Source organism: Lepidochelys olivacea (assembly GCF_965140295.1).
Source record: "Lepidochelys olivacea isolate rLepOli2 genome assembly, chromosome: 17".
Classification (NCBI taxonomy): domain Eukaryota; kingdom Metazoa; phylum Chordata; order Testudines; family Cheloniidae; genus Lepidochelys; species Lepidochelys olivacea.
In genome coordinates this window covers 25,293,107-25,313,977 of record NC_140427.1, presented here as the reverse complement: position 1 = coordinate 25,313,977, position 20,871 = coordinate 25,293,107, and the positions used below count along the sequence as shown (strand labels likewise).

The following is a 20,871-nucleotide window of genomic DNA, read 5'->3' as shown; positions in this document are numbered from 1 at the left end:
TGCTGTGGCTGCCCGGCTAACCGAGTCGGGGAAGGAGGCAAGTTGTTGGAAATGGGTCACTCTGAGTGGACTGCAGCTGAGGCTTGCTGGGCTATGCCCCAGTCGGAGAGGGGTGCCCTGCTCTAGGCTGGGCTGGAGGCTGTGGGGCTGTCGAGTGGCTGCCTGGGTGCTGAGACGCGCAGGGCCTGCCCTGCCGGGGAAGGGCTGGCTGCCGCACAGCTCTCCGTGCCCCCGGGCGGGGGGCACTGGGTATGCGGCAGCCCCTGGCCTGGCCTGTTGGGGGAGCCGGCGCCACCCAGCCCAGGCTGGGTCACCTCCAGCTCTGGGGCAGAGCTCTGTGGGGGATGCCCTCTGACCTTTCAACCCTCAGCAGTGTCTCTACCCTGGGTCCGCCCTGGAGAGGGCGGCAGGTCGCAGCCCCCAGGAGCCGATTTCCTCAGGGGGAATTCTCCGTCATGCGAAGCGGTGCCATCGGGACGGTTTTCGCACCTCCTCCCTACACGCGTCAGACCAAAGAGGGCGGCGCCGCGCATGCGTAGTGGGTGACGCAGTGCTCTTCCCTCACCCTCCCTTCCCCCAGGCAGAGGGGGCGCGCTGACGCATTACGCGCGGGGTGTGGGCAGGTCGGGTCGCGCGCATGCGCGGGGGGCGGGTCGTGGTGGCGGTGCTGCGGAGCTGGGGTTGCCGGGTCTGTGGACGCCATGTCGGGCCGCTCGGTGCGAGCTGAAACCCGCAGCCGCGCCAAAGATGACATCAAAAAAGTGATGGCGGCCATCGAGCGCGTCCGCAAATGGTGAGAGGCGGGGCCTGGGGGCGGGGCCTTGAAGTGTGGAGCCAATCACCGTGCCTCATTGGCTTCGGTGGTGGGACTCCCATGGAGAATAGCCAATCAAAGTTCCTCGGGAGCCAGCGGGCGGGGCCAGCGGGGGGAACATCCAATTACCTCTCCTTACGGTTTGACAGGGCGGGGAAGCGAAGAGCAACCCGATTGGCAGGGGCTATGCCCAATCACAATTTCCCCCCAGGCGTGCGGCCTCTGAAGAGCTTTTAGAGGGACATGCTCTGAGGTCAATCAGGGCCCGCGGGCTGAGGAGGCGGGTTCTTCTGTTACTATGGGGCCCGGGAGCCGCCCACACTGAGCCAAAGTGTCCCGCGTTACGCAGGATCATTGGCCCGGAGGGCCCGGCCCTGCGGTGAGTTCCGCTTGAGCCCGGGGCCGGGGCCGGGGCCGGGGCCGTGTACCAGGCCCAGCCCGGGGCGCGGAGGCCCAGAGGCGCAGGCCGGGCTCTGCCCGAAGCGGGGCCTGCGGCGGGCGTTGGGCCTGCCGCCGACTTCGTACCCGGCAAGCCCCTCCCCTCACCGTGCCTCAGTTTCCTCGCTAGTGTAACGGTGCTCGCCGGCGGGTGTGTGGTGCGGTGCTCCTCCCCGCCCGTCTCTTGGGCATCGCCGCTTGTTGCGGCCGGGACCGGTGCCTGGGCTTGGGGGTCGGGGCTGGCACGGGGACGTGATGGGTAGGAGGGACCTGACCCGGGGTAGCTGCTGCCCTGGGGCCCGACGCCCTGCTCTAGCCCCCCGTGCAGTGCACAAGACCGTCCGTTAGAGCTTTGACCCCCTTCGTCCAGCTGACCGGAACCCGTCAGGGCCTGCCTACCTGCAGCAGTCGCGCTGGTGAATCCTAAATCGGTTGAAGAACTAGTTCACTCTGCTTCTGCTGCCCAGCCAAAATGCTGGGCGATGGAAGGGGCTGCAGCTGTTTTCAGGAAGGGCAGTCCCAAAACAGCTGTGCAGAAACAGTAACAACCTCTCCCCAGGAGGCTGGGGTAGGGGTAGTGTAGAGGTCACCCTTCTCCTGTCCTTACAGCAGCTAAGACTCTGGGGGAGAATAGCAGAGGTTATTACATAAGGTGGAGCTCCTGAGTAGGGATTAGAGCTGGGCAAATAACTGTCTCTTCAGTTCACTAGCAATTCCAAATGTCAGAAATGAAACATTTTGTTCCAATTTTAGGTATTTTAAACTGTTTTTAAAAATGTATGTGGAAAAGAAGAGTCACAGAATCTAATTAGAAAAGGAGGACTTGTGGCACCTTAGAGACTAACCAATTTATTTGAGCATGAGCTTTCGTGAGCTACAGCTCACTTCATCGGATGCATACCATGGAAACTGCAGAACACATTATATACACACAGAGACCATGAAACCATATGTGTGTATATAATGTCTTCTGCAGTTTCCACGGTATGCATCCAATGAAGTGAGCTGAAGCTCACGAAAGCTCATGCTCAAATAAATTGGTTAGTCTCTAAGGTGCCACAAGTCCTCCTTTTCTTTTTGCGAATACAGACTAACACGGCTGCTACTCTGAAATGTGTTAAGTGGTGTTCTAATACAAAAGATCACCTCCTGCCCCAAAGAGCTTACGGTATTGATTGTTGAACTCTTGCAGTGGTGTCGGAGAGAAAAGTCATGGATAACTTTCAGATAGAGGGAGGGGGCTGCCCCTCATCAAAGATGGGAGGAGGAATAGCTTAGTGGTTTGAGCATTGGCCTGCTAAACCCAGGGTTGTGAGTTCAATCTTTGAGGGGGCCATTTAGGGATCTGGGGCAAAATTGGGGATTGGTCCCCCTTTGAGCAGGGGCTTGGACTAGATGACCTCCTGAGGTCCCTTCCAACCGTGATAGTCTATGATTCCCGTGAGCCAATAGCTCAGCAGGCTGATAGATGAGTCACATCAGTTTTATAGCCAATGGTTTAATGTGGCCAGCATCACATCCAGGTGCCTCTGACTGCCCTAACCCACTGGATCAGGCACCTATTTTGCAGTTGGGTGAACTGAAGGTAGCCTTTCAGTGTGAGATCAAGCAAAATTAAACCAGTGGCTTCAGTTAAAGCCCAGGGAAGTGGAAGGCCAGGGTGGCCAAGTTTTCATGGTTTTCTTTGCAATCCCAAGGGCCCATAGACCACTGTAAATCAACTCCTGCTCCGAGTAGATCCTCGGTAGAATGTCTAACTCTCCCATCCCCAGTCAACCACTAATTTCCTACCCTTGTTTCAGCAAGGAGGGATTGGGATAGGCTTCTAATTTCCCTCACTGCAAACCAGTTCTGCAGGCAGAGTGCAGATTTTGACACCATTGCACGTTGGCCCTGGTGATGTTAAGGTGAGAGGCACCAGTATAAAAACTGGGAAAGGGAGAGCACCATGCTGAGCATCTGAGTGAGCAGAGACACCCCCCCCCCACCCTTTTCCAGCCAAGTCAGTCGGCTAGGAAAGCCCTGCTCTAGAGATAATGGGGAAAAGGCCCATTCGAGGGGAGACAATGTTCCCACAACCCCTGATTCCAGAGGAATGTTTGTATTCCTAGCCCTCATTGGTCCCCTAGAGGGCACTGGAGGGAGTTCACACCTTTGCTGCTGCTGCTTTTCTGGAGAGTTTTGTGGTGAGATTGTGTCCGTTTCACTCTGCTTCTCTCCTGCCTAGGCAAGTGTATGCAGAAGTAGCAGCACAGGCATGATCCTGAGCTGAATTTAATGGCTGTGTCCTAAGTAATTACCAGGACTTCCTTGGTTGTGTGGTTGGGAGAGATGGTTGGCTTTGTTGGTTGTAACCTGTCTCCTGCTCGGTGGTAGGGAGAAGAAGTGGGTGACGGTGGGAGACACATCCCTTCGGATATTCAAGTGGGTGCCTGTAGCAGACAGTAAAGAGGTAAGTGCTGGGTCTGCTGTAAGAAAGGCTCTTAAGGATTGCATGCGCTGGCTGGAGAGGAGGAGGCCACGCCTCACTGCTGAGGGGGACGGACTCTAGTTCTGCCCTTCAGAATGTCATCCCAGCTCCCACCAGGAAGGTCTGGTCTTCGGTGTCTCCTCTGCATGGCGCAGACAAACCCGTGGAGCTCTCAGAAAAACAAAAAAAGGGCATCGTTTCCTGTGGCTCCCCTCGCTAGTCAGAGAACAGTGAACAAATTGACGCTTTTTGCGGGGCGTCTCTGGGACAGGGGAGCTCTGGGGCCGATGGGTCTGTGGCCAGTTTGCTCATTGGGAAATCCCCAGAGAGGATCTGGAAGGCCAAACCTTCCTTTTGCAATGGACTTCAGGCTCAGGGGTTGGCCCAACAATCCACACAGCATCTATAATGTGGTGTAGCCACATTTGCTGCACTTGTGGCCTGGGCAGGTACAGTGAACATAGGCGAATGCGCCTCTGGCTCTGTGCTGTTGCTGCTGCCTGAGGAGGGCAGTGCTCCTCAAAGGCCTGCTGCCTCTCTCCCCTCTGCTTGCTGAGTGTGACTCTGTTAATCCCTTGTTCTCTCTCCCTTCAAGAAAGAGAAGTCCAAAACAAGTAGCAGCACTGCCCGAGAACCCAATGGCTTCCCAGCTGACTCATCTGCCAACTCCTCCCTCCTCCTGGAGTTCCAGGGTAAGTCTGCCTACCCCCAGAACTCAGGCTGGCAGGGGGAGGGCACTGCTGCCGTTCATATCAAGAGGACTTTGTAAATATTGAGGTGTCATTAGTACAGTATCTATGTCTTGCACATCCCCCCAGGAGCAATGCAGATTTCCACAAGGGATGTTGTTCTGACACATAAGAACGGCCATATTGGGTCAGACCAATGATTCATCTAGTCTAGTATCCTGTCTTCTGACAGTGGCCAATGCTGGGTGCCCCAGAGGGAATGAACAGAACAAGCAATTATTGAGTGATCCATCCCATCATCCACTCCCAGCTTCTGGCAGTCGGAAGCTAGGGAAACCCAGAGCATGGGCTTGCATACCTGCCTATCCTGCTCCGACTCCCTTCTCTCCAGTGACTGCTGTGGGGAGAGGCTGTTAGCAGCCTGCAGCCAGGACACCCTGCCCTACACCATTCCCTGTAGCAACTGGCACAGGGATCTCCTGCACTGTCATGATGAAGCCTTTCTGGGTATGTCCCGCTTTAGAACAGTGGCTCGCAAACATTTTACTGAAACGCCCCGCCAGCTGCACATTTTGTCTTTTTTAGTGATCCGCACAGGGTCCAAATTCATGGGTGGGGGTGTGTGCGCAAAATCACAGGTCAGCCTCCTCCTCCTCCGCTACTTTCTCTGTTCTCGCACCACCAAGGGGGCACTGACCCCCCGCAGCTGGAGGTGTGGCCAGGCCAAACATGAGCAAGTGGTGCTGTGACCCCATGAGGCCGGTTGCAATACCCAGAGCATGGAGCTGTGCCCAGCCCCATAGGACATGAGCCATCGCTGCAGGGTGAGTGTGGGGAAGGCTTGCTGTCAACCCCGCCCCTTCAGGGCCTCCCCTTGGAAAAGCTGCTGTAGGAATCCTAGGAGCAGGGGATAGTGCTGGGGCTTCCAGGTAGCCTTTGTTTGCGTCTCACAGCAGGGGTTGCAGGCAGGAAGGGGGACCGTACCCAGAGGCATGTGTCCTTCAGCTCATCTGGGTGGAGACCAGTGAATCATAGAATCATAGAATATCAGGGTTGGAAGGGACCTCACGAGGGCATCTAGTCTGACCCCCTGCTCAGAGCAGGACCAACCCCAGCTAAATCATCCCTGCTAGGGCTTTGTCAAGCCTGATCTTGGAGGCAGCACCATTACTTTCCCCCAGAGTCTGTGGTGGGTCCAGGATGGATTTTAATATTAAGGCCAGTCTTGCTCCTTGGCCCATTCCATTCAGCCATAAGGGCTTTAGGAGCACTGGAGGTCTCAGCCCCAGGGACTAGGAGCACTCTGTGATGAAGGGATTCGCAGAGGAGATGTGCACGTCACGGTGATGTCAGACTGGGGGAAAGGAACCAGTACAGCCTGGGAAACTCTACTGAACAGCTTTGTGTCCCATTCCTATGTCAGGTGCTCTTTGCTCAGCAAACACCCCAGGAACCCCTCCTCTGCCTGCTCTCTCTTCCCATGCTCAGGCGTCTCCTTCTCTCGGAGGAGCGGTATCCTGGGGATTGACCATATGGCTAATCCTGGAAATCCAGGGCAGCCTAGCATACACGGCTTGGGAACCCCATAGGGAGAGGCGGGTGCAGAGCTCTCCTGCTGGCATGACTCCTCCCTGCTCCCTTGGGTCATTCTCTGTGGGTGCCATCTTTCAGTGCTGCCTCCTGCTGTGCTACTGCAGCTGTGAACCAGGCATCCCCCCTAACATGCTGACGTTTTTTCAGATGAGACCAGTAACCAGAGCTCCTTGTCAGACGTTTACCAGCTCAAGGTCGACAGCAGCCCGAACTCGAGCCCCAGCCCCCAGCAAAGCGAGTCAATGAGTCCGGCACATATGTCCGACTTCCGCACGGACGACTCACAGCCACCTACACTGGGGCAGGAGACCCTGGAAGGTATGATGCGGCCAGCTGCACTGGGAGAGGAGATGGTGGAGGGGGCGGGCCCTAAGGAAAGCGCAGTTCAGCCAGCCATTCTGGGCCTGGTGAGCCCTGGGAGAGGCACAGTACAGCTGCCCATGATGGGCTAGGTGAGCTTTTGCTCCTTGCCCTGGCAGGGCATTTGCTGCCTTGTTCCTGTGCAAGAAGCCTGGCTGGGCAGGCTGTTTGCATGCATGTTTGCAGCAGCACTGCTGTGTTAATGCTGCTGCATGTCCAACATGGTGTTGGCTTTTCCTAGGCCTCCCTGTGGTGCAAGGGCAGCAGAGACCTGAATGCCCTCTAGGCATGGTGCTCCCCTCTGAGTCCTAGGAGTATGTTGTGCCTGCAGGCAAGGGGGCAGTAGCTGGCTGGCTCACTTGGTGAGGCCAGGCAGAGCTCTTGCTGCTAACATTGGGCTCACAGGGCCAATACATCCGTAATCCTCCCCTTTCCCTTCCAGAGCCCTGCCTCCCTTCCTCGGAAGTTGCAGATGAGCCTCCCACTCTCACGAAGGAGGAGCCTGTCCCTCTCGAGACTCAGGTAAGGAGAAGGGAAACTAAAGCCTTCCCTACATATGTACAGGCCCAAAGTACACCCTTCATCCCTCTGGTGTGTTGACTCTGAAACCTAACAATGGCACATGATGTGTCAGCATTATGAACTGTTTCACTGCTGCCCTTTTGAGCAGAAGCATCCAGCTAATATACTTTCCCCACAGTCTTGGGCTGCCCTCTGCCCAGCTTCCCTAATCATTTCTGTACTGCAGTTCTGAGCTGTGAGTGCCAAAATCGATACTGCCTGGAGAACTGAAAATGTGGGGACAGCCTGAAAGAATCACAGTAAATAACCCAGGCCACTACCGTGAGCCTGCTGTTCTCATCAGGTGCAGTTAATTAAAATGCTTCCCTGTGTCACGTCATTGGAGCTGCCCCAACCAGAGGCCTGGCCTCAGAAGTGCGAGCATTTGCTGTGGAGTGCCCTGGGCCTTGAATCTAGGCAGGGCACTGCTGGGAGCAAGCCCGTGCTGTTGGTGCCGCTAGTGGCCCGTGTAGGATGCTATGGGCCGCTGAGCCTCATCATCGGACTGTAGCCTCTGCCTCTCCCTTCAGTGCTGTTGGCTCCCTGTGAGCAGAGCCCCCAGGGCAGTGGCTGAGCTGTGCGCAGAGCTGGGAGCTGCATCCCGCATCACTCATGACCTCTGCTCTCCTGCTGTTCCAGGACACTGAAGAGGAGGATTCTGGGGCGCCGCCTCTGAAGAGATTTTGTGCAGATCAGAACTCTGTGTGCCACACGGCCTCGGAGAGCTAGGGACAGGCCCCTCCTGCCTGCCCCCGCCGCAGAGCCCTCCTGCCCTACCCCGGGTCAGGCCCCTCCCACCAGCCCCCCGCAGAACCAGCTCGCCATCCCCAGGGACGGGTTCCTCCCTCCAGCCCCCCGCAGAGCCGGCCTGCCCTCCCCAGTGATGGGCCCCTTCCACCAGCCCTCCTCCCTTCCCCAAGCCAGCCTGCCCTCCCCAGGGACAGGCCCCTCCTGCCAACCCCGGCAGAGCCGGCCTGCCCTCCCCAGGGACGGGCTCCTCCCACCAGCCCCTTGCAGAGGAACTAGTCTGTAGTCTGTCCTTCCCTCAGGGACAGGCCAGGGCACCTCGCACCATCAGTACTTGCAAACTTGCCTCTATTTATTGGCTCCCTTTTCCTGCTGATCTGTGCTGGTGCGGCAGGGGCGGGGCTGGTCATGTGGCCTGCTTGTGTGAGGGGCTGAGTCCTCTGGGTCTCCTGCTCTGCCTGGGCACTGGGCGAGAACTGCAGCCTGACAGATGTTGTTCCCCTGCAGGACGATGGTATTTAGGGTCCCGTGCCCCCGGTTGCCAGGAATGAAAGAGCCGTTCCTGCTGCACTAAGTAGTTTCTCTTCCCCAGAGAATTGTTTCCATGTCCTGGAGCTTCCCTCAGTAAACAAGCCTCATTGATGGGCCGGGTTAGGTGAGCATTTGGGGCATGGGACCGCCCAGCACTGGAACTTTAACAAAGGCCTTTGCCCCGCAGGGCAGGGATCCTGAGCTGGGACAGTGTGCAATAGCTGTTGGTTTAAGCCATTTGTGCTGGAGGAGACAGGTGCACCCGCGCTATGGAGGGTAGGCAGATGAGTGAGTCAGGGCACAGCCGCCATCCCCAGGCATGCACTATGGGGCCTCTGGAGGTCTTGGCACTCTCCCCCGGCCCCTGCAGGGTAGCAGTATTCAAGGGTGCAGGCTGTCGGCACAGAGCCCTTAGTATTGGATCCAGGGAGGTTGCCACCAGGTCCCTGGCTGACTCTGTGCCTGGCATCGACCTGCGGTTCCTTATGTGAGTGCCCATGGGAGAGGCTGAGGCAGCATAGGGTTTCTTCAGCTTGAGGGTGGGGAGGTCCTGCTGTGAGGCCCACTCCAAGTCTACCTCAGGGACCGGGAAGGACACAGCAGGGTCTAGGGTCTCTCCCAGAAAACCCAGGGGCCTTAGTTCTCACTCTGCCAGCACTGTCAGGGTGGCGTCATTTCCCAGTGCACCCTTACACTGCCTGCCCTTGGTGCCTGATTTGCACACTCTGGCACCTCTCTCACCCGGCTCCCAGTCAGAGCTGCTCCCCAGGCTTGTTTACCAAGGAGCTCCCATCCCTCCTATCCAACGCCATGGACCTGTTTCCTCTTCGTTGCGATCTGCATGTCAAATTGAGTCTGTGATTGAGCCTCTGTTGAAGCCGAAGGCGCCGGCTGTGCGTGGAAGTGGAGAGATATTTTAGCACTGAATAGAATATTTTTAAAATTAAACTATTTGAAATACAGTGTGTGAATTTTTCTGCAGCAGCCTGAAGAGGGCTGGATCCCCACCATCCTCTCCATGGACCTCTGTGAGTGCAGAAGCGACAGGACATAGGGACAGCATCTTGCCTGGGAAGGGGTGTCAGGGGCTGCTTTGTTCATGTCTTCAAGTGGATGCAGCTGCATATTCTACATAGTGTCTGCGACCTGCATGCTGGAGCTGGAGGATTTTCCCAGCAGTACCCCTAGAGGGGCGGGGCTCGTGCTGTGTGGCCATAGTCCCTCCCCTGACTATAGGAGACAGTACCGCCTTAACCCCCCAACATTCCCCTCCCCCCCCGTGTTCCTTCTTACCACCCATGGCTGGAGTTGCAGCACGCCGTGCATTTTACCTCACACTCCTCTATTTAGTGATGTTTTGAGTTGTATGTGTTTCATTAGGACTGTAGTACAGTGTGTGTTAAGTTACTGTCAGCTGTAGGTTGTGTTTTTCTGGTGATGCCCCCATCAGCATTTAAACATTGTCCATCGGGAAAGTGGCATCCCCACTAATAATCCCCACACACAGTGCTCGTTGTGTCCAGGCACAGCCCACATCAAGGTGCGCTGTTCCATTTGCACACCGTTTGCTACGCAGACTCAGGTGGCAAGGGATCTTTGTCTGAAGCAGCTCCTGCTCCAAGAGGCAGGAAGATTTACACCTCCTCTTCCTTGCAGATTCAGATTGCTAACCAGCAGCCACTGCTGCCCAAGAACGACTTTGCTACCTGGACAGCTTTGTCTAAATTTGCAGACCAGCTGCCCGAGGCCTTGAGGGAGGAATTTCAGGCATTGGTCACCGAAGGCTGCTTGGTGGCTAAGGCTTCTTTGCAGTCTACACTAGACATCACAATAATTCAGCCAGAGTGAAGGCACCTGCAGTGCCCATGAGGAGGTCTTTCTGGCTGCAGAATTCTGGCATTGCTCCTGCTGTCCAGCAGGCCACTGGGGATTTGCCCTTTGATGGGCAGGAGCTGTTCTCGGATAAGATGGATGAGACTGCTCTCCTACAAGGATTCTAGGCTGCCCTAAGGCCCTTGGGCCATTACAGAATTCAATGGCAACAACAGCAGTATTGTCTGCAGCACGTTTGGGGAGCTTTTCACTCCCCCAAAGCAGGACAATCCCGGAAAAGGGCCTCGGCCCCACAGGAGGAAGCAGTTGGGTTCAGGATTCAGCCAGTTCACATGCCATCCCCAGGCACCTCCCAAGCACCCATTTTGACTCCTTGGTCCACAGCAGTGTTCCAGCCGTTGCTCTCCCTCCCCTCCCACCGTCCTCCCCTCTGTGGATGGGCTGACTCACTTTTACAATGCTTGGGGCTCAATCACCACTGACAGCTGGGTCCTAAGCACCGTCTGATCGGGCTGTGCCATCCAGTTCCTCTCCATCTGGCCCCGTCCCTCTTCAGGGACCCCTCTCACGAGATACTGCTCCTTGAGCAGGTGTACTCTCTTGCTCCTCCAGAGCACCAGGGTCAGGTTTTCTATTCCCGGTACTTTCTGGTGCCCAAATCCAAGAGAGGGGTAAGGCCCATTCTTGACCTTTGCTGCCTCAACAAATATATCAGGTACATGAGGTTGCAAATGATCGCTTTGGCACCTATTCTCTCTGTGTTGTATTAAACTGGCTTGAGGCCTGGATTGTCAAGACACCTGCTTTCATGCGACCATTTTGCCAAGCCACAGAAAATTCCTTTTGTTTGTTTTGTTAGAGAACCGTTTTCAGTCCACAGTGCTTCCCTTCAGCTCCTCTTCTGCCCCTTGGGTTTTTACCAAATGCATGATCATCATCACGGCATAACTCCAGAAGAACGGGATCCACAGCTTCCCATAGCTGGATGACTGGTTGCTGAGGGGCAGATCCAGAGAGGAAGTCCTTTCTCATGTCAACATCACACTGCGCTTGCTTGACCATCTAGGTCTTATCCTAAACACCAGGAAGTCCACTGTGACAGGTTGGATCACAGAAACCCCCTTGGGGCTGCCAACTCATGTGCCAAGACTACTTCTGCCCCTGCTTTCCCTGCCAGCTTGGGACTCCAGCACCCTGTCTTGCTGAGCCAGACATGCCAGTCTGCTCCAACACAGACCCAGGGTCTGAACCTCGTGCCCCAAAGCTGCAGACTTAATTGAAAGCAACTTAAGAAGTGTTCCTGTCTTTAACACTTGGATGCTCGACTCCCAATGGGGTCCGAACCCTAAATAAATCCATTTTACAGGGTAAATTCATAAATTGTTCACCCTCAATAACACTGATACAGAGAGATGCACAGCTGTTCCCCCCCCCCCACAGGTATTAATACATACTCAGGATTAATTAAGAAGTAAAAAGTGATTTTATTAAATTCAGAAAGTAGGATTTAAGTGGTTCCAGGTAGTAACAGACAGAACAAAGTGAATTACCAAGCAAAATAAAATAAAACACAAGTCTAAGTCTAGTACAGTAATAAAACTGAATACAGATAAAATCTCACCCTCAGAGATGTTTCAATAAGTTTCTTTCACAGACTGGATGCGTTCCTAATCTGGCCACAATCCTTTCCCCTGGTACAGCCCTTGTTCCAGCTCAGGTGGTAGCTAGGGGATTTCTCATGATGGCTCCGCTTTGTTCTGCTCCACCCACTTATATATCTTTTGCATAAAGTGGGAATCCTTTGTCCCTCTGGGTTCCTACCCCTCCTTCTCAATGGAAAAGCACCAGGTTAAAGATGGATTCTAGTTCAGGTGACATGATCACATTTCACTGTAAGACTTCATTACCCACTTGCCAGCCCACAGATATACAGGAAGACTTACAAGTAAAACAGAGCCATCTACAGTCAATTGTCCTGGCCAATGGGAGCCATTAAGATTCCAAACCACTATTAATCATAGAATATCAGGATTGGAAGGGACCTCAGGAGGTCATCTAGTCCAACCCCCTGCTCAAAGCAGGACCAATCCCCAATTTTTGCCCCAGATCCCTAAAGGGCCCCCTCAAGGATTGAATTCACAACCCTGGGTTCAGCAGGCCAATGCTCAAACCATTGAGCTATCCCTCCCCCACCCAAGGAATTAAGCATGTTCCCACCTGGAATCGAACCGGGGACTTTCGCAAGTGAGGCAAACGTGATAACCACTACACTGTGGAAACCCGTAAAGATGGATTCCACTCATCCTATTTGTATAAATGAATCACTCTTGTACCTGAAACTAGAAATATGAAATATAACTCTGAGGACCTATTGTAATTATGCACAATGTGGGCTTTCAGATACAAGAGTGATACATTTATACAAATAGGATGACCACACTAAGTAGATTATAAGCTTTGTAATGATACCTTACAAGAGACCTTTTGCATGAAGCATATTCCAGTTACATTATATTCACACTCTTTAGCATATTTTTATAAAATCATATAGAGTGCAACGTCACATCCACCTTGGTTCCCACTCGGAAAATAGAGTTCCTTGGGGCACTAATAGACTCAACATGTTCAATAGCGTTTCTGCTGACTGTCTGTTTTCAGGCGATTTGCCACCCCTCTGTCTCACTGCAGCCTCAGCCTTCTTCGAGAGGTCGGATGTGCCTGAGGCTCTTGGGCCACATGTGTGCTGGCACGCAGATAGTCCAGTTTGCAAGGCTTTGTCTTCACCCCATTCCAGTGTGGCTCAGGGCAGTTTACTGGATTCTTCACTCCTTACACACATGGATCTGTCTCCCTCCCCTGGTCCTGGACTCCTTGCAATGGTGGATGCTTCTCAAGAATGTTTTTCAGGGCATTCCCTTTGTCTGGCCCTTACCAACCAGGTCTGCTGTCACTGAAGCCCCCCTGGTGGGCTGAGGGGCACAGGTGGGGTTGCTGAAAGTCCAAGGTTTGTGGTCAGAGCAGGAGACTTTTCTGCATATCAATGTGCTGGAGCTTTGGAGCAATGCTTGTCATGCTTTTTGGGACCATATTAGGGACTCTGTGGTTCACATACTTACCGACAATACCACTGCAATGTAGTATGTGAACTCAGGGGTGGCAGGTTTGTATAATGTTTGGTGGTGCCCAGAACAGGTCCAAGTCCCGCCACCCCTCCCAACCCCCCCGCACCTGCCTAAGGCACTGGGAGGGAGTTTGGGTGCGGGATGCGGGCTCTGGGCTGGGGCAGGAGGTTGGAGTGCAAGAGCAGGTGCAGGCAGCAGGCTCTGGGAGGGAGTTTGGGGGCAAGGGGTTGGGGTGCAGGAGGGATGCAGGGGCAGGCTCTAGGAGGGAGTTAGGGTGTGGGCTCTGGGCTGGGGGTTGGGTTGTGGGAGAGGGTGAGGGGTGCAGCGCTTACCTTGGGCAGCTCCCGAAAGCGACCCGCACCCCCCTCAGGAAGCAGCTCCAAGGCGGGGGGGCGGAGGGGTCTCCATGCACTGCTGCCCGCAGGCATCTCCCCCACAGTTCCCACTGGCCACAGTTGGCAGAGTCGGCGCTCGGGGCGGGGGTAGCGCATGGAGAGACACACACACACGCCCCGGGGGCCACAGGGACATGCCAGCTACTTCCGGAAGCAGAGTGGGTGGGCAGGAAGCCACCTTAGCTCCGTCGTGCTGCTGGTGGTGGCAGCGGGGGCCCTGGGCCCTTTTAAATTGCCTGGGTGCAGCAGGCGGGGCTGCGGGGGTACACTCTGGGGGAGGCGTGTGGGGATGGCAGGTGGGGCCAGGGGAGAGACCTGGCCCCGAACTTTGGTGGAGCCGGGCCCCCATGCTCTAATATTGGTGGAGCACAGGCCCATACAACTCGCCACCCCTGTGTGAACGGGCAGCGGGAGAGGGTTCCCTGCCAAGGGGCTATCAGGCGGTGGAAGTTCTGCATTGAGGAGAGCATCACTCCGATAGCTGACCACTTGCCCAGGGTACAGAATCAGCTCACAGACCGACTCAGCAAGAATTTTTCTCTGAGTCACTTATCATCCCTGAAGACAAGTATCCTCTGGGCCATTTTTGTGGCTTTGGTTTCCTGATGATTATTTGCTAAAAGGGACAACAGGAAATGACATCTGTTCTGCTCTTGAGGGGACTCAGACCAGGGCCCCTGTCTGATGCCTTCCATCTCAGCTGGCAATCGTCTCTCTTCTGTGCTTGTCCCCCGATCATCCACAAGCTGAAGGCAGATGGGGCCAAGCTTATTTTCATTGCCCTGGCATAGCCAAGGTAATGCTGGTTCTCCAACCTTCTCACACTATTTATTCAGCCTCCCATACACAGCCACACATTGCATCCCATGCTCAGCTCCCTGCATCTCCTGGTGTGGCTGTTACATGGCTGAATGAGGAGGGAGACCAGTGTTCGGTGGTTGTTCACTAGGTCCTACTCAACAGTAGAGAGCCCTCTGCCAGGATGGGATAGTCATCTAAATGGATGCAGTTTTCGGTGTGGTCATTGGCCTGCAGAATTCAACCAATGCTGGCTTCTCTCCAGGACATCTTTGCGTACCTGTTGCGCCTTCAGTCCTTGGGACTTGTGCATCTGGCAGCGATATCGGCTTCATCCCCCCAGCCAGGGAAGATCAGTTTTCTCCAGTGCCATGGTAGCAAGGTTCTTAAAAGGCCTTCTTTGTCTACATCCTCCAGTCAAGAGCCAATTCCTCTGTGAGACCTTAACACGGTTCTAGCGGCTTTGATGGAACCTCTGTTCGAGCCCCTGGCATCTTGTCTCTTTCCATTTTTATATCAGAACCCTGTGTTCCTGGTAGTGATAACACCCACAAGGAGAGTGTGTGCATTGCAGGCTCTGATGGCAGGATCGCCTTATATGCAATTCTCCAAAGTGACTCTATGACCACACCCAAAAGTTGGGTTTAAAGTGGTTTCTCAGTTTCATTTGAGCTAGGTGGTATACTTACCTGTGTTCTTTCCTAAGCTGCTTTCATCTCCGGTGGAGAAGGTTACTCCAGACGTTAGATGTCAAGCGATGTCTAGCCTTTGATCTGGACAGGACTGGACCATTTCATGCTTTGCATCACTTGTTTGTGTCGTATGCAGATCGTATGAAGGGGCAAGCAGTGTCTTCAAAGATAATCTCTAAATGGATAACATCCTGTATCAAGACTGCATATGAAATAGCTTTGGCTATACCCCCCTCAGTTGGTGTGAACTCAATCTAGAAGAGCCCAAACAGCATCAATAGCATCCCTCAGTGATGTTACCAGACTGGACATTTGCAGGGCTGCTACATGGTCATACATACATACATGTACAAACAATTATGCCATAACTGCATCTTCCAGGGCGGATGCATGCGTCAGTAGGGTGGTCTTGCTGTCCTTGGTTAGGTGGACTCTGAGCCCTGCCTCCTAGTGAGGGGTACTGCTTGGGAGTCACCTAAGTGAGATCATAGAATATCAGCGTTGGAAGGGACCTCAGGAGGTCATCTAGTCCAACCCCCTGCTCAAAGCAGGACCAATCCCCAATTTTTTTTGCCCCAGATTCCTTAATGGCCCCCTCAAGGACTGAACTCACAACTTTCGGTTTAGCAGGCCAATGCTCAAACAACGGAGCTATCCCTCCCCCTCACGGCTACATCTACTTGAAGATGCAGAAATGGTACCTGTGATTCTTGGAGACGTGATGCAGACGTTTATTCCACCCTCCATCCCCTCCGCATTGGTCTCATTTTGGATGTTCAGTGTGAAGGAAGTGAGGGGGTTGGAGCAGTGCCACCTCCTATGGTCATGAGGCACAAGCACCTCCCCCTAAGGCTACTACTTGGCAAAATTCTCTGGCTCTGGTGCACTGGGTCGAGTAGGGTGAACCTGAACTACTAAGCTGCCATCTCCCCTTAGTTCTCTAGCCTGGGCTGTCTTTTCCAATGCTTTGCTAGGGAACAACAAACCACTCCAGGCTCCATTCACTCATAGCCACCACCATGCAAAGTCAGTCCCAGCTGAATACATGAATGCTATGCCCAGCCGTTCATGAATAGACAGGGCTACTCCTACATATCCCTCAGTCCCAGCCTTGCACCGCAGAAATGTGTGTCTTGCACTGCCCAGAACACTACTGAACAGAGCAAGCTCATTAGTTAGTTCATTTCTTTTTAAAGGAAATGATCATGCCACAGCCTTTGTGAACCTGAGTAGAGATTTCCCCAACACTTCAATCAAACACACTGGTTTAGCTAAAACAGTAAAACAAGTTTATTTACTAGAGAAGGAGAGATTTTAAGTGATTGTAAGGGATAAAGGCATAAAAGTCAGACTTGGTTACAAAAGAAAATAAAAAGATAAAAACCACAATCTAATTCCTAAACATTTCCAAGCTAAATAAGATTTGAAAGCAAAAAGGTTTCTGTCACCCAGCTTTCAGTAGTCCATGCTAACTAGATGGCCTTCCAGCTAGGACCATTCCCTTCACCACCAGTTCAATGATGGTTCTTTGTCTTTCAAGCGATTATGCAGCTATCAGTAGAGATTGGGAAGGCGAGGTAAAGTGTGTGTTCTCTTGCTGCTGGGGTGTAGACAAAACAGGCCCCTATGTATGTGAGATTCGAAGCATCTTTCAGGTGAATTGTGAATTTCTTGTTCACACCTTCTGTGTACGTGATGTTTGAGATGTCTTAGGGATGCCATGCAAATAGTTTGTTTGCAGCCCCCCAACCACCCCTGATGGTGAATGGTTGCTTCAATAGTTGATAGTTTTCTAACACCTGAGGTCAGTCCTTTGTTGACACTGAGGAGCTAGGCTGTGGTCATTTCCCAAAATTACAAAATGTTTTAGTAATAAACATATAGCAATATCTCAAAACTCCCTGTACAATGTTGCTACACACTTTTTAACAGGACAATTATGTTCAATAGACTATGAATGAGATTACTGGTTCCGTGGATGAAGGGAAAGCAGTGGATGTATTGTTTCTTGACTTTAGCAAAGCTTTTGACACGGTCTCCCACAGTATTCTTGTCAGCAAGTTAAGGCAGTATGGGCTGGATGAATGCACTACAAGGTGGGTAGAAAGCTGGCTAGATTGTCGGGCTCAACGGGTAGTGATCAATGGCTCCATGTCTAGTTGGCAGCCGGTGTCAAGTGGAGTGCCCCAGGGGTCGGTCCTGGGGCCGGTTTTGTTCAATATCTTCATAAATGATCTGGAGGATGGTGTGGATTGCACTCTCAGCAAATTTGCGGATGATACTAAACTGGGAGGAGTGGTGGATACGCTGGAGGGGAGGGATAGGATACAGAAGGACCTAGACAAATTGGAGGATTGGGCCAAAAGAAATCTGATGAGGTTCAATAAGGATAAGTGCAGGGTCCTGCACTTAGGACGAAAGAACCCAATGCACAGCTACAGACTAGGGACCGAATGGCTAGGCAGCAGTTCTGCGGAAAAGGACCTAGGGGTGACAGTGGACGAGAAGCTGGATATGAGTCAGCAGTGTGCCCTTGTTGCCAAGAAGGCCAATGGCATTTTGGGATGTATAAGTAGGGGCATAGCGAGCAGATCGAGGGACGTGATCGTCCCCCTCTATTCGACATTGGTGAGGCTTCATCTGGAGTACTGTGTCCAGTTTTGGGCCGCACACTACAAGAAGGATGTGGATAAATTGGAAAGTGTCCAGCGAAGGGCAACAAAAATGATTAGGGGTCTGGAACACATGACTTATGAGGAGAGGCTGAGGGAGCTGGGATTGTTTAGTCTGCAGAAGAGAAGAATGAGGGGGGATTTGATAGCTACTTTCAACGACCTGAGAGGTGTTTCCAGAGAGGATGGTTCTAGACTATTCTCAGTGGTAGAAGAGGACAGGACAAGGAGTAATGGTCTCAGGTTGAAGTGGGGGAGGTTTAGGTTGGATATTAGGAAAAACTTTTTCACTAAGAGGGTGGTGAAACACTGGAATGCGTTGCCGAGGGAGGTGGTGGAATCTCCTTCCTTAGAAGTTTTTAAGGTCAGGCTTGACAAAGCCCTGGCTGGGATGATTTAATTGGGGATTGGTCCTGCTTTTGAGCAGGGGGTTGGACTAGATGACCTCCTGAGGTCCCTTCCAACCCTGATATTCTATGATTCTATGAATTTTCAAATGATACCTCACAAGGCATAGTTTGTACAAAATAGATCATGACCATCTACAAGTAGTGAATATGCAGGTACAGGGTGTCAGAGGTGCACACACCAAAGTGGAGTACATGGCCGCATCACATCTCGAAGAACCACAGTTACGGTAAGTAACCATTTCATCTCTAGCCAGCTGCCAGCATGGGGCCCCCACTGCGAATGGTGCTAGCAAGAGGCTCCTGCAGACCAGGGCTGTTAAATAGTCTCAGCTCTCCATGCCAGCTGCTGTGCCCTGGAAGGAAGGTCTTGTCCAGCTGGACACTGGAATTGGAAGAGAAGAGCATAAGGTAGAGAGATCTCCACACCATAGCAATCACCACCACCCTTTGTGGATCCGCTGTCTTTTCTTAGCTCTGCATATTGTTTGGGGATCTATGACAGTGGATGGACCATGTTCTTCTCCATTGTCTTTTAGTCTGGATGGTCTTTGGGGAGAAAGATGGAAAATGAGAAGCCCTCTCTCCACACTGAAGCTTTTCTCTGCTGCTGCAAGATTGTTGCTTGGGGGTGGGGTGGGGGGCGCCTTTTATTTCTTTCCCTGAGTGGCTCATAGTGCAACAGCTGCAGCCAGATCCCATGAGAAAAATCAATCATTCAGCTACCCCGCACCTTACCCTGGGGGACAGACCTGGCTAATTTGAACTGCTACCATGTGAGCTGTGACCAAGTGCAGTGTCTCAGCTCTTTGCAGTCAGATTTCTCTGAGTCTCTCTTCGCTTGGGAAAGCAAGTGGCCTGGCAGTGTGCCCTGAACGTTGAGACAGTGATGATTTCTGACCAGGGTTGGGATGTGAAGCAAGTTGCAAAGCTGAAGGACTCTCACAGAGACCAACTTGTCAGCAAGGCCCCCCAAGTCTCGCTCAGACATGCCCGCTTATTTCAGCTGTGCCAGGAGGCGCTGGGCTCTCAGATAAACAGGTCCTAACTTTAGGCTTTAATAGGTGTAACTGTGACTTAGTGGGTCATAACTGAAAATGCCAAATTCAGGACAAACTGCTGAGAAATAGGGTGAACACACCCCAAAACTGGTGGTTATTCTTGTGTAAGATATACCAAACCAGCCACAAAAGTAAACTCCTTTTCACCACACTGGCTAACAAGAAAATATAAAGGGAGTTTCCTCTATTGAGGGGATATGATAGAGGTATATAAAATCATGAGTGGTGTGGAGAAAGTGAACAAGGAAAAGTTATTTACTTGTTCCCATAATATAAGAACTAGGGGCCACCAAATGAAATTAATGGGCAGCAGGTTTAAAACAAATAAAAGGAAGTTCTTCTTCACTGAGCGCACAGTCCACCTGTGAAACTCCTTGCCTGAGGAGGTTGTGAAGGCTAGGACTATACCCAGGTTTAAAAGAGAACTGGATAAATTCATGGAGGTTAAGTCCATTAATGGCTATTAGCGGGGATGGGTAAGGAATGGTGTCCCTAGCTTCCGTTTGTCAGAGGGTGGAGATAGATCGCAGGAGAGAGATCACTTGATCATTACCTGTTAGGTTCACTTCCTCTGGGGCACTTGGCATTGGCCACTGTTGGTAGACAGGATACTGGGCTGGTTGGACCTTTGGTCTGACCCAGTATAGCCATTCTTATGTTCTTATGTTCTCAGGCATTCCAGTTCTTATATCACCATGAAAAATACTGGATTCAGAGATGAGAGGTTCTTTACAACCAGTCTCATCAAATAATAGATTCTTCTGATCCCAAAGGACCAGCCACATGCCCAGGTCAATATGTAACTTTGATCTTACCCAAAAATCACGTTGATGCCAGTCCTTTAGTATCTAAAATGTAAAGGTTTATTTATAAAAAGAAAAAGAAAGGTGAGAGTTAAAATTGGTTAAAGGAATCAATTACATACAGTAATGGCAAAGTCCTTGGTTCAGGCTTGTAGCAGTGAAGGAATAAACTGCTGGCTTAAGTCAAGTCTCTGGAGTACACCCACAGCTTGGATGGGTCATTCAGTCCATTGTTCAGAGCTTCAGTTTGTAGTAAATTTCCTCCAGAGGTCAGAAGCAGGATTGAAGACTAAGTGGAGGTGTTTCCAGGACCTTTTATAGCTTTTGCCATGTGGAGGGCATCCCATTGTTCTTACTGCGGAAAATTACAGCAACAAGATGCAGTTTGGAGTCACATGGGCAAGTCACATGTTCATGCCCAGTTTCCCTCAGTCATTGCAGTAAGCCATTACCTACACTCCAGACAGCATGTTTACATGACAGTCTGTTCAATGTAGATGGGCGTCTCCCATGGTCCATTGTCAACCAAGTGTTTCTTGATGAGCCACTTAATTCAAATAGTCCCTCCAAGATGTGCTGGGTGTTTGCTCCTGGGGTAACACCCACAAGGTAACATTTGAAATCCAAGTGTAGAACCAATACTTATAACTTCAAATACAAAAATGATACCTGCATACAGATAGCATAATTGTAACCAGCAAATCATAACCTTTTCATAGTCATCTCACTTGACAACCTGTGACAAGAGTTGCTGCAAATATATAACAATGGTTGCAACAATGGTCTATATCAGGGATCGGCAACCTTTGGCATGCTGCCCATCAGGGAAATCCGCTGGCAGGCCGGGACGGTTTGTTTACCTGCAGTGTCCCCAGGTTCGGCAAT

At 52.2% G+C, this 20,871-nt stretch overlaps 1 protein-coding gene across 2 annotated transcripts; it reads left to right on the top strand.

Moving 5' to 3' along the window:
* The first annotated feature begins 564 nt into the window (after positions 1 to 564).
* On the top strand, positions 565 to 9,165 carry BCL7B (BAF chromatin remodeling complex subunit BCL7B). 2 transcript variants are annotated; one of them, XM_084651022.1, is made up of 7 exons: positions 1,158 to 1,193; positions 3,055 to 3,159; positions 3,629 to 3,704; positions 4,318 to 4,414; positions 6,152 to 6,322; positions 6,807 to 6,886; positions 7,565 to 9,165. In XM_084651022.1, exons 2-7 carry the CDS (start codon positions 3,152 to 3,154, stop codon positions 7,652 to 7,654), a joined length of 522 nt encoding a protein of 173 aa, XP_084507148.1. In that variant the 5' UTR covers positions 1,158 to 1,193; positions 3,055 to 3,151; the 3' UTR covers positions 7,655 to 9,165. The 2 variants fall into 2 exon arrangements, with proteins under 2 accessions (XP_084507147.1, XP_084507148.1); XM_084651021.1 differs by lacking the exons at positions 1,158 to 1,193; positions 3,055 to 3,159 and adding an exon at positions 565 to 793.
* The last annotated feature ends 11,706 nt before the right edge of the window (positions 9,166 to 20,871 follow it).

Bases quoted from the DNA above. Each gene is read 5' to 3' on its own strand.
- BCL7B (XM_084651021.1), top strand. From the start codon at position 702: ATGTCGGGCCGCTCGGTGCGAGCTGAAACCCGCAGCCGCGCCAAAGAT. The intron at 794-3,628 runs GTGAGAGGCGGG...GCTCGGTGGTAG, and splicing joins ATCGAGCGCGTCCGCAAATG to GGAGAAGAAGTGGGTGACGG. The intron at 4,415-6,151 runs GTAAGTCTGCCT...ACGTTTTTTCAG, and splicing joins CCTCCTCCTGGAGTTCCAGG to ATGAGACCAGTAACCAGAGC.